Source organism: Enoplosus armatus, chromosome 17 (assembly GCF_043641665.1).
Source record: "Enoplosus armatus isolate fEnoArm2 chromosome 17, fEnoArm2.hap1, whole genome shotgun sequence".
Taxonomy (NCBI): domain Eukaryota; kingdom Metazoa; phylum Chordata; class Actinopteri; order Centrarchiformes; family Enoplosidae; genus Enoplosus; species Enoplosus armatus.
Window position 1 is genome coordinate 21,928,101 of NC_092196.1, and position 13,015 is coordinate 21,941,115.

The following is a 13,015-nucleotide window of genomic DNA, read 5'->3' on the forward strand; positions in this document are numbered from 1 at the left end:
TGTCTCTGCATCATCACAATTCTCTACAAGCAGCAGCTGAAAGTCATTCAGAAAAAAAAAATCCTCAGGTTGTAGAGAAAACCCTCAGAGGGGGTTACGTGGTTTCCTTCCTGCTTTCGGAGTCGGATCCTCGACTCTTATCTGTCATTCTTTCTTTTCTGTCTAAATGTGAACTGAGGCTCAACATCCTGCCTTGTGTCCGTCTCAAACTACACTCTGTCTTTCTTTTCTTTCCTCTCCCTGCTGACTCTTCTCCGTAAATGTAAACTGAAGATTTCGGGGGTTAAACCGCATCCTGAGCGAGTTGATCTGTGACGACAGACGGGTTTTACTTTGATTCATACAGAAAACATCAAGATGTGCAAAATGGAATCTAATACACTTTGTGGCCAAAATGTTCTCGGCTCCGTAGTTTGAAATTAGGGGAAAAGTTAGTGATGCAGCGCTGTAATAACATGTCCTCTGTTGTGGCCTTTATTCAAATAACTATTAGAGACCTGAAGACATCAAACTGTTTCACAAGACAAAGGAATCCCTTTAAAGGGCCGTGAGCCTCGGGTTGGGAACCAGTCTGAGCTTCCTCAGTTTTTACATTAAAATTAAATTAATTTACTCATTAATAATGATTTAGTTCAGATATTTTAATGGAAGTTGTTAAAGGGACAATTACTGAATAAACTAAGGGACAATAATAAATTAAAGTTTTTTAACATTAATTAACTTCATGTTCAAGTGCTTTTAAAGGGTTAAAAGCTCTCAAACTATAAATGGACTGTCGTGGGGTTTCTGGGGTAAAAACATTGTTTAAAATTCACCCTTGATTTATACTTTAAAGAGCCTTAATTTGTCAATCAGTTGTTCTATCATTTAAAACTGAACAGATAATAATAATCAATGAATCCCCCATCCTTCAAATATTTCGACCTTTCGTGAACTTAAACTTCATGTGTTTGTACGGTTTTCAGACACGTGAAGTCTTTTCAGGGTGAATCAGCTAAAACTAAAGCTGCAATGTTCAGGTGTCCACATACTTTTTACTTCGGTTTATTTCTTGTATTTGTGTGTTCTTGTTGTACTTTTTTCAGTTGTTTTGTTTTAAAAGTCAAAGTAAGATGCCACACAGGCAGCTTGGCACACTGTGGTGGTGGGGGTTGGGGGGTGGGAGCGGAGGCGGTGGGGGGAAATTTCCGAATGTCGTAGAATTTTTGCTTTGAAGACATCAGAGTTTCAGTTTCTGTCCATCCAGGTTGAAGCCTTATTTAAACCACAAGATGTCAGAGATGCTCATCAGAACCACAACAACCGACAGCCTGAGGGAGAACCAGATCAGCAAAGACCAGAATCTCCTGGATTTCCAAGACCTCCACGACGACTCTCACAGTGAGTTTATTTCATCTGTTCATCTGTTTTATATCAGACATAAAGAATAAAGTTTTAATCTACAAAGTTCAGAAAAGTAAACAAACGTGGTTTTCTCTCAAACAAACAAACAAACAAACAAACGTGCTGATTCGCTCAACAAACCTGCAGAGATTCAAACCGTCCAAACATCTCTTTTGTTTCTGAGATCTGACTAAAGTTTACTTGATGATGTTCTTCAGTAATAAAATCTAAATTTATCACTAAATGAATATTTGGAAACATATTTCTGCTTTATTTCTATTTGTGTCAATCATTTCAGAATTATGATATTTACACAAAAACAACGTCCATCGTTACTGTTTTACTAGCGTTTTAAAATAATCAACTGTAACATTTCATCAGAACAATCACTGTGAACTCTTTCTGTGGTAAATATTTACTTCTAACCTGCATTTATTATATGTTATATATAAATCTGTAAGTATTTATCAGTTTTCTGATTCCTTTGATCCATGTCTGGTTTAATTATTCATGAATTCAGGACTTCAGGTGTCAGATGGTAAAAGACAGACATCAGTGTTGGAAAGTAACTAGTACATTTACTCAAGTACTGTACTTAAGTACAAATTTGAGGTACTTGTACTGTAGTCTTTCTACTTCTACTTCACCACATCTCAGAGGGAAATATTGTCCTTTTGACTTCTCTTCATTTATCTGACAGCTTTGGTGACTTTACAGACTAAAACAACAAATAATTTATAAAATATGTTTTGTTATTAATGAAACTCCAACAGTTTATTATTCCAGTCCAGCTGAATCGATCAGTCCATTAATGGATCAGTGGACTGACAGGAAGTGAACTGATGGTGTGAAACCATTTTCTGGTTCCAGCTGCTCAGATGCAGATGTGCTGCTTTCCCTCTGAATGCTGTTAATAATTGTAATGTCTTGTTAATAATGTGGAGCTTTGGGCTCTGGGTCATTGTGACCAAACAATCGATCCATTAATGGAGAAAATAATCAGCTGATTCATCCACAATGAACTAATAATCATTAGCTGATAGTTCAGAATGAGCTCCACCTCAACTCCAACAGTAACATCCTGCTTCACATTAATGAGGAAGAATAATCTAACGACAGAATATATAATAGTAGAACAATTATTATTATTATTATTAGAGTAGTTTTTTTGTTTTTGTTTTTTAAAGTATTTGCACAGTGTGGTACAATCAGACAGTTAATTCTCTTCAGCTTCAAACTTCTCACTGACCTTCCAGGACTTTCATCACCTGAACTTCTTCGACGCAACATTCATTTTCTGAGTTGAAATATGATCAAAGTATTTCACTCTACATTTTTATATTTAAGTTTTCACACATAACAAATAAACGTTAGTTAATATAATCATTACATAAACGTCACATATCGACGGATGACGACAGCTCACAGCTACCGTAATAACTGAACATGATTTCCACGAGTCGAGTTTCCTCAGCGGTCAGAGGTGGAAACATTTGTCAGCTAATAGAAACGACGACGAGCTGAAGTTTCGTTTCAGACAGTCAGAACTCTGAAGAGTCCTGCTGTTCAACTGTTTGGGAATCACTGATCTGTTTGACTCACACGCAGCTTTTCACTTTCACTCATTTTCATTATTGGTGAAACTTTGCATGAATTCATAACCTAATGTTTGAATGTCAGCTTTATTCTCTGCTGGTAGTTGAAATGAAACTTGACAGATTTCCACCTCGGCTCTGACGCTCGGTGTTTCTGACCGCCGTCGATCTGGAAAAGTTGCTGATGGGAAATAAGTTTGTCTTATTACAACCAACAGTTTCCACCTCACGAAGGTCAGAGTTCATCGCTGTTCATCTGTGATGAGCAGATGTCGACGGTCGACCAATGGAAACACTTGTTTCGTCACTACATTTAGTAGACTGTCACACTACAAAGTGTACTTTGTGTTTTTATTACGTTACTTGTTTGCTTGGTTTTCTGAATTTAAAAATGTCATTAATATTAGTTAGCTGAAAACAATTGAAAACATCAAGTGGAGATCATGACTCACTATGTTCACGTCAAAGATCGTTTCTTCAGTCGTTAGTTCAGTGTGTTCGTGGTCCAGAACTCAACCAGCCTACAGAAGCTGTTCGTGAAGGTCGCAGCTCAACTCAGATTCTGAGTATCTGTGGTTTTTGTGGTCTTTTAATAAACGTTTAAGGAGGAAGTAACAAACATGAACTGAACACCAACAACAGGACAAAGATTTGGGATGGTTTAAAATAGTTAAATAAGTAAAATAAAACGGGAGAGGGGCTAAATTAAAGCTATGATCAGCCTTTTATTTTGTGAAGAAATTGTACACAGTTCTGCTGCCTGCTGCGCCTTCCTGAGGTCAAACCTTGTTAAATAATTCTTAAATTAGTGGTGGTGGTATTAGTTTATTACATATTGCAGTACATTATGCCTAATTAATGCATTAGAAATAATATATGTATAGATCACCATTAAACAGCTTCTATTGATTTTAAACATTTGAAGATAAACAGAAGAAATTCAGTCGTAAGTCTGAAACTATTTGACAGAAACAAAAAGTTTTATATCATAACCTTCTTTGATTGGCTCATCAGGCGGGCGACGTCGTCACATCTCTGCAGATATTCTCCCAGCTGTGATTCTGGAACAATTAAACTTTGTGTCGATCAAAATAAGTCATACTGAAAGGTTTGTGTATCTGAATGAACCTGCAGTGACTCACCTGGCAGAGAACATGTCTGCTGGTTCAGGTCTCAGCTACTGTGGTTTGGATCAGACTTGCTGTGGTTTGATGACTCACGCAGGTAGACGGCCTCTGATTGGCTGATCAGTCCTGACAGCCAGCCAATCTGCTGCTCTTTCTTCCAGGTTACCTGAACTCACTTGAGGCTGCCTGCTCACATAGCACACGTGAAGCATCTCAGTCCAGCTCAGACCGGACCAGTAACAGGACCAGGACCAGAACCAGGACCAAGATCACCTGAAGGACCAAGACTAGGACCCGCCAAAGAACCAGTACCTGCTTCAGGTGAAGCTTTTTAAAACTCAGAACGTCTTCAACTAAAACTGAGGTCTGAAAACCAGAACCAGGACCTGCTTAAGACCAGCTGAAAAACCAGGACTAGCTGAAGATCACCTGAAACAAAAACCATCAGAACCAGAACCATGACGCTCTCTTCAGTCCTCCTTGTCCTCCTGCAAGTCTGCAGCCTTCAGCTGATGGTGGTTGCCATGCCTACCTGTCAGCTGCAGGGACACCTGGTCCAGTCGGCCCACCACCTGCTCAGAGACCTGGTACGACCTTTGACCTTTAGACAGAACGCTGTCACACATCAGCTGACACTTCAATTGAATATTCAACTCAGTATTTAAACTATTTCAATGCCACATTTTCAACAGCAAGTACATGTTCACTTCAGAAAATGTCAATATGTAGCTTAGCATTAACTGATGCTAGCCAGTCAGTATCTTTCTATGTGTAGCTTAGCAGTAGCTGATGTTAGCTGGGTCAGTATCTTTCTATGTGTAGCTTAGCATTAGCTGCTAGCAGGTCAGTTGTTGATAAAGTTTGGACCGCTTCCCGTCTGTCCTGTAGGGGGGGCCGTTTCCTGTCCCCTGCCTGCCGTATAACACCAACATCTCCTTTCCAGTCTCCGCCTTTCCTGCTGCCACAGCCAGTCACCCTCAGGTAATCTTCTGACCTCATGTTAGCCTCTCAGCCAATCACAGAGCTTCTTTTATGTTGAAACAGTTTGTTTAAAAACCTTTCAAACTCTGGACCTGCTGGTTGAAAAATACTGACCTCTGATTGGTCCCTGCAGTGCCGGCGAGCATTACGGGTGGTGTATGAGTCACTGAAGGAGGCGGGATTCATTTTTGAAAATAATGAGTTACCTGTTGGAGAGGGCGGAGTCACCTGGGACGATCAGAAACTCGAACACTTCCAAAACCTGCAAGACCGACTGGTGGAGGAGGGAAGCTGTGTGAGTACCTGTCTGTCTGAACACCTGCCTGTCTGTCAGATATCCTGGGCCCCATTTGACCTCCTGTCCTTCCTGTCTCTCTCTCTGACCTGTCTCTCTCTCCAGTTGTCCAGTGGTGATGGTGCAGGTGTTTTATCTTCCTACTTCAGTAATGTGACAGCAGTTCTGCAGCAGCCGGTAAACTCACAAACACAAACACTGAACCAGACGCACAAATGTTTTTCTACAAAACATATGTATTATATCAGTCTAATATATTGTATTAGTCTAATATATTGTATCAGTCTAATGTATTATATCAGTCTAATATATTATATTAGTCTAATATATTGTATCAGTCTAATGTATTATATCAGTCTAATATATTGTAATAGTCTAATATATTATATTAGTCTAATACATTGTATCAGTCTAATATATTGTATTAGTCTAATATATCAGGGTTTCAGTTCTGAAATGTTTGCAGAGATTGTTGGAAGTGTGTGGATCGATCAGAACTGAGGGGGTGGGTCTCTCTGTGTGTCACTCAGGAAAGCGCTGCCTGTGGTTGGATGGCTCTGAGGAGAGATCTGCTCTGGGTCCTAAAGTCCGCCCTGCAGAAACACGACACTTGTTTCACCTGGAGAAACGCCCACTGACGACTGAGACCACACCCACTGACGACTGAGACCACGCCCACTGGTGACTGAAACCACGCTCACTTATGACGACAGAGGCTATTTACCCGACAGTATTTATTTATTTGACCCATTTATCTAATTATTTATCTATTTATCTAATTATTTATCTATTTATTAAGACCATTTTTTAAATATTTATTTCATATATTTATATTTTCCATGTCTTATTTTGTTATTTATACTTTATAATTATTATATGATCTTTTTACTGTAATTCTGTTGTTCTATTTATCTTTCTGTTTCTGTTGTCTCAGTGTTTATTTTAATTATTAAAGCATCAAGAAAACTCTTTTTCTCAGTTTGAACTCCACTTTAACACACACACACACACAGTAAATTGACATGCTGACTCAGCTCTGCAGTGACTCACTGATGATTCTATTTTTGTTTAATTGTCTGCAGCTTCACATCAGAAACATTCATGATGAGTAAATTCACACTGAGTCACTTTGTGTTTATTAGAGGTTCATTATTAAACCTGAGAGCTCTGATTTATATCATTTATACTTGTTATCACTTTGAGTTTTAAGATATCTGTGTGTTCAGTTGATATCCAGGGCCGGACTCAGCCTGTCTGGGCTAGGGTTGCAGTGTAAATATCGGGGGGGGTTAGAGTTAGTTAGGATTGTTTATTTCTTAGAAAAAAGTCTGAACCATGAAGAGAAATCAGTTTGTCAGAGTTATCAGCTCTCTTTGGGCTTAACTCAGGTTCTCTGGTATCACCAAGCTGGATCACTTTTAACTGGGGTAGATCACCATGGTAACCTAGACAGGTCACCATGGTAAACAGGGTACAGTACATGCCCAGGACACATGCACATTTGTACTACAGTTTTCCTCGATCTCTAACTGGTCTAAACATCCCAAACCATGACACCACACTATAAACACGACTTTTTAAATCACTTCATGTAGAAATCACCATGTGCTCATTTAGAATATCATTAACTCAAGTCACCACAGCTGGAACCCAATTAACACACAAGAGACAAGAGTCGAACCTCAGGATTGATAGATAACAGGGCTGTGTCCAGTCCACTTGTTTTGACCTGAAGGGAGGGGAGGAGGAGGAGGAAGGGGAAGGGCAAGGAGATAAATACTTTCTGATGAGATTTGTGCAAGTCTCGTTGACCATGTTCTTGTTAATTCAATTCAATTCAATTCAATTTTATTTATATAGCGCCAAATCACAACAAAAGTCATCTCATGACACTTTACAAAATAGAGCAGGTCTAGACCGACTCTTTATAATGTTATTACAGAGACCCAACAGTTCCCACCATGAGAAGCACTTTGGCGACAGTGGCAAGAAAAAACTTCCTTTTAAGAGGCAGAAACCTCGAGCAGAACCAGACTCCAGGTGGGCGGTCATCTGCTTTGACCGGTTGGGTTTGAGAGAGAGAGAGAGACAGACAGACAGAGACAGACAGACAGACAGAAAGAGACAAACAGACAGACAGGCAGAGATGTATGGCAGCACTAGCAGTAGAAATAGCAGCTATAATTATAATAATACTGGAAATATGACTGATAATAGTAGTTACAGCTGTAATAATAGCTGAGATTAATAATAGCAGCTTTAATAGTAACAGAACTATGACTAAACATAATAACTGTAGTGATGAGAGTCGGGCAGACCCATGGCAGCAGCACCCAGGCGTACCAGGACCACGATCCACAGCAACCTGCGAGACGAGAAAGCACAAAGAAACTCCGGGGAAGAAATAAAGTTAGTAACATGCATTGGACTGTGATGAATGTGCAAAGATGAAGAGGGAGAGGAGGAAAGCTCAGTGCATCATGGGAAGTCCCCCAGCAGTCTAGGCCTATAGCAGCATAACTAGGGGGCTGGTCCAGGCAGGCCTGAGCCAGCCCTTAACTATAAGCGTTTTCAAAAAGCAAAGTTTTAAGCCTACTCTTAAAAGTAGAGAGTGTGTCTGCCTCCTGGACCCAAACTGGGAGCCGATTCCACAGGAGAGGAGCTTGATAGCTGAAGGCTCTGGCTCCTGTTCTGCTTTTGGAGACTCTAGGAACCACAAGCAATCCTGCATTCTGGGATCGCAGTGCTCTAGTGGGGTAACAGGGTACTATGAGCTCTTTAAGATATGATGGTGCCTGACCAGTAAGAGCTTTGTAAGTCAGGAGAAGGATTTTAAACTCTATTCTAGATTTTACAGGGAGCCAGTGCAGCGAAGCTAACACAGGAGAAATATGATCTCTTTTCCTGGTTCCTGTCAGTACACGTGCTGCAGCATTCTGGATCAGCTGGAGAGTCCTCAGGGACTTATCGGGACAGCATGATAATAAGAAATTGCAATAATCCAGCCTATACGTGACAAATGCATGGACTAATTTTTCTGCATCTGTTTGAGACAGGATCTTCCTGATTTTTGCAATGTTACGGAGGTGAAAGAAGGCAGTCCTTGAAGTTTGTTTAACGTGGGAGTTAAAGGACATGTCCTGGTCAAAGACAACTCCGAGATTCCTCACGGTGGCGCTGGAGGCCAGGGCAATGCCATCTAGGGTAACAATATCCTTAGATACTGTGTTTCTGAGGTGTTCAGGGCCAAGAACAATAACTTCTGTCTTGAGTTCAACATCAGATAATTACAGGTCATCCAGGTCTTTATGTCCTTAAGGCATGCTTGGAGCTTGGCTAACTGATGGGGTTCTTCTGGCTTGATCGATAAATATAGCTGGGTATCATCCGCATAGCAATGAAAAATTAGTGTTTTCTAATAATATCCCCTAAAGGAAGCATATATAAGGTGAATAGTATTGGTCCATGCACAGAACCTTGTGGAACTCCATGACTGACTTTGGCGTACATGGAGGATTCATCGTTAACATGTACAAACTGAGATCGATCTGATAAATACGACTTAAACCAGCTTAGTGCGGTTCCTTTGATGCCAATTAAATGTTCCAGTCTCTGTAATAGGATATGATGGTCAGTGATGTCGAATGCAGCACTAAGATCTAACAAAACAAGTATAGAGACAAGTCCCTTGTCTGATGCAGTTAGAAGGTCATTTGTAACTTTCACCAGTGCTGTCTCTGTGCTATGATGAGCTCTGAAACCTGACTGAAAGTCCTCAAGCAACTTATTGTCATGTAGAAAGTCACACAGCTGGTTGGCGACTGCTTTCTCAAGAATCTTGGAGAGAAAGGGAAGGTTAGATATAGGTCTATAGTTGGCTAAAACCTCTGGATCAAGAGTGGGCTTTTTAAGAAGAGGTTTAATTACAGCTACTTTAAAGGACTGTGGTACGTAGCCTGTTAATAAAGACAGATTGATCATGTCTAGTAAAGAAGTGCTGACTAAAGGTAAAACCTCTTTAAGCAGCCAAGTTGGGATGGGGTCTAAGAGACAAGTTGATGGCTTAAATGAAGAAATGGTTTTAGTAATTTGGTGAAGGTCAATGGGAGAAAAGCAATCTAAATATACATCAGGTTTTACAGCTGTTTCTGAGATTCCTGTGTTTGAAGGTAAGGTACTACCTGAAGACAGGAGGTGATCAATTCTGTCTCTAATAGTTAGAATTTTATCATTAAAGAAGCTCATGAAATCATTACTGCTGAGGGTTATAGGAATACATGGCTCCATAGAGCTGTGACTCTCTGTCAGCCTGGCTACAGTGCTGAAGAGAAACCTGGGGTTGTTCTTGTTCTCTTCTATTAATGTTGAGTAATAGGCTGCTCTGGCTTTACAGAGGACCTTCCTATAAGTTCTAAGACTATCTTGCCAAATTAAATGTGATTCCTCCAGTTTGGTGGAGCACCATTTCCTTTCAAGTTTCTGCACTGATTGCTAACCCTAACCCTAGAGTTCATCAACAGGCTTGAGTCAAAAATGACTGCAACTCCATGTGAGTATTAGTATGACTGGGCGGAGTGGATTCATTCAGGCTGGCATACTCTTCATGACACAGCCAGATTTCTGTCAGACACAGTAGATCAATATGATTATCTGATATTAGCTGGTTTACTAATACAGCTTTAGACGACAGAGATCTGATATTTAACAGTCCACACTTAATTTTCCTATTGTTTTGGCCTATAGCAGTAGTGGTCTTAATTATTATTAAGTTTTTATTAATGACGATAATGAAAGAATGATGATAATGTTAACGCTGCTTCATGTTTCAGCTCCTGTTGTTATTAACGCTGCGTCATGTTTCAGCTCCTTTAGATGTTGTTGTTAACGCTACGTCATGTTTCAGCTCCTGTTATTAACGCTGCGTCATGTTTCAGCTCCTTTAGATGTTGTTGTTAACGCTGCGTCATGTTTCAGCTCCTGTTGTTATTAACGCTGCGTCATGTTTCAGCTCCTGTTATTAACGCTGCGTCATGTTTCAGCTCCTTTAGATGTTGTTGTTAATGCTGCGTCATGTTTCAGCTCCTGTAGATGTTGTTATTAATGCTGCGTCATGTCTCAGCTCCTGTTGTTGTTAACGCTGCGTCATTTTTCAACTCCTGTAGATGTTGTTGTTGTTAACGCTTCGTCAGGTTTCAGCTCCTGTTGTTATTAACACTGCGTCATGTTTCAGCTCCTGTAGATGTTGTTGTTAATGCTGCGTCATGTTTCAACTCCTGTTGTTATTAATGCTGTGTCATGTTTCAGCTCCTGTCATTAACGCTACGTCATGTTTCAGCTCCTGTTGTTATTAACACTGCATCATGTTTCAGCTCCTGTAGATGTTGTTGTTAACACTGTGTCATGTTTCTGCTCCTGTTGTTATTAACACTGTGTCATGTTTCAGCTCCTTTAGATGTTATTGTTAACGCTGCGTCATGTTTCAGCTCCTGTAGCTGTTGTTATTAATGCTGCCTCATGTCTCAGCTCCTGTTCTTGGTAACGCTGCGTCATGTTTCAACTCCTGTAGATGTTGTTGTTAACGCTTCGTCATGTTTCAGCTCCTGTTGTTATTAACACTGCGTCATGTTTCAGCTCCTGTAGATGTTGTTGTTAATGCTGTGTCATGTTTCAGCTCCTGTTGTTATTAACACTGCGTCATGTTTCAGCTCCTGTAGATGTTGTTATTAACACTGCATCATGTTTCAGCTCCTGTTGTTATTAACACTGCGTCATGTTTCAGCTCCTGTAGATGTTGTTGTTAACGCTTCGTCATGTTTCAGCTCCTGTTGTTATTAACGCTGTGTCATGTTTCAGCTCCTGTAGATGTTGTTGTTAACGCTGCGTCATGTTTCAGCTCCTGTTGTTATTAACGCTGCGTCATGTTTCAGCTCCTGTAGACGTTGTTAACGCTGCGTCATGTTTCAGCTCCTGTAGATGTTGTTGTTAACGCTGCGCCACGTTTCAGCTCATGTAGATGTTGTTATTAACGCTGCGTCATGCTTCATCTCCTGTTGTTATTAACGCACTGCGTCATGTTTCAGCTCCTGTTGTTATTAACGCTGCCTCATGTTTCAGCTCCTGTAGACATTGTCAGATTATTAATGAGCCAAACCAGGTCAATGTTTGACTTTCACTTTCCCTTCAGACACATTCAGACTGTAAACAAAGTGACTCAGATTCAACCTGCAGCTTTAAGTCATAAAGTTTGACTCAGTCTGACTCACAGACGAAACTACAGTTAATCCAGAAATACAGCTGAGATAAATCATTCCTTCATCTGTTCATTTATTCTGTTGTAAATCCAGTTGTGACTCGACCTGCATTTAAGTGGTGAAAAACAAGGTGAACAGACTGTCTGATCAACTCTCAATATCAGAATCAGAACAAAACAAAATCATTAAAATGACTTCTGTGGTGAATCATTGTAAAGACACAATCTGTCATTTAAATTCAGAAAATGGCAATGAAGGAGTGACGGAGACACAGACTGAGACAACCTGCTGCATGAAATGAAAGATGCTCATCAGTTTTTATAATTAGTCTTATTTTCTTTGTCTTGTATGAATCAAGAATGTGACCGACGGTTAAATGTGTTGAATGTTGACAGGACGCTGGTGTCAGTCCTGAACTTCTTACTGATTGGTAGGTTTGTGAAGTTAAACAGGAATGAACAATTTAAAGAGTCAAATCCTAGTTTCAAGACCTCCTTTGTTTTCGTTTATATTTGTTGTAAAGTTGAGTTTTGTCAGATTTCTTTAAAAAAAACTTGAAGAGTTGTGTCCAAATATTTTCTGTCTCCACACAACACTCTGCAACGCCCTGCCATTCAACTCAAGTTGAATATATACTATTGCAATTTTTATTTAGAGATGGTTTTGGTGAGTTTTATCTTGTTTCTGTGAAGAAACCAAACTGACGTCAGATTTTTATTGACCAGACAAACCACAGAGACACATGAAACACCACAAATTAAAACTACAGCTGCAGTGCCATTCACTTCACAGTGTGTGTTTTTAAGTAAACATTTTGTCATTTGTCAAACTGTAAATAAAGGTTAGTTTAGTCCTCCGACCAGCAGGACGAGCCCCATCTGTTCCAGCTGTTATAGAGATGATCATGAAGCTCCAGCCAATCAGAATCCAGTTTATGATTTCAGGTGACCAAACTGAATAGTGTCAAATTATAAAACGATAGCAGTTAGCATTAGCAGTTACATTAACATACAGTAGCTGTTCTTGTCACATGACACACTTTTTAAGTTTTGGAAAACCTTCTAACTCAGCATGTGATTCTACAAAAAAATGCATTTAATACACACATCTAGAATCTAATCAGGATTAGCTGTACTGAGTTTGATGCAAATCCAACAACAGGTGGCGCTGTAACACATTTTCAAAATATATTTTATGACCACTTTCTGAAAACAAAAACAGAGGCAGAACGTTCAGAAAAAAGTCTCTGTTCTTATTGTTTATCACCTTTGTCTAAAAATGAACTTTGTCTGAAGAGTATTTATTTTCACACTTTTATTATGAAGGTTATTTTATTGTGATAGTGATTTTACTGTAGGAAACAGGAAACACAGATGGTTGATC

At 39.7% G+C, this 13,015-nt stretch overlaps 1 protein-coding gene across 1 annotated transcript; it reads left to right on the forward strand.

The window, feature by feature from the left end:
• Positions 1-4,563: 4,563 nt before the first annotated feature.
• ifnphi2 (interferon phi 2) lies at positions 4,564-6,019 on the forward strand. The gene is made up of 5 exons (XM_070923952.1): positions 4,564-4,692; positions 4,994-5,086; positions 5,220-5,381; positions 5,487-5,558; positions 5,912-6,019. The coding sequence occupies exons 1-5, from the start codon at positions 4,564-4,566 to the stop codon at positions 6,017-6,019; spliced, it is 564 nt and encodes a 187-aa protein (XP_070780053.1).
• The last annotated feature ends 6,996 nt before the right edge of the window (positions 6,020-13,015 follow it).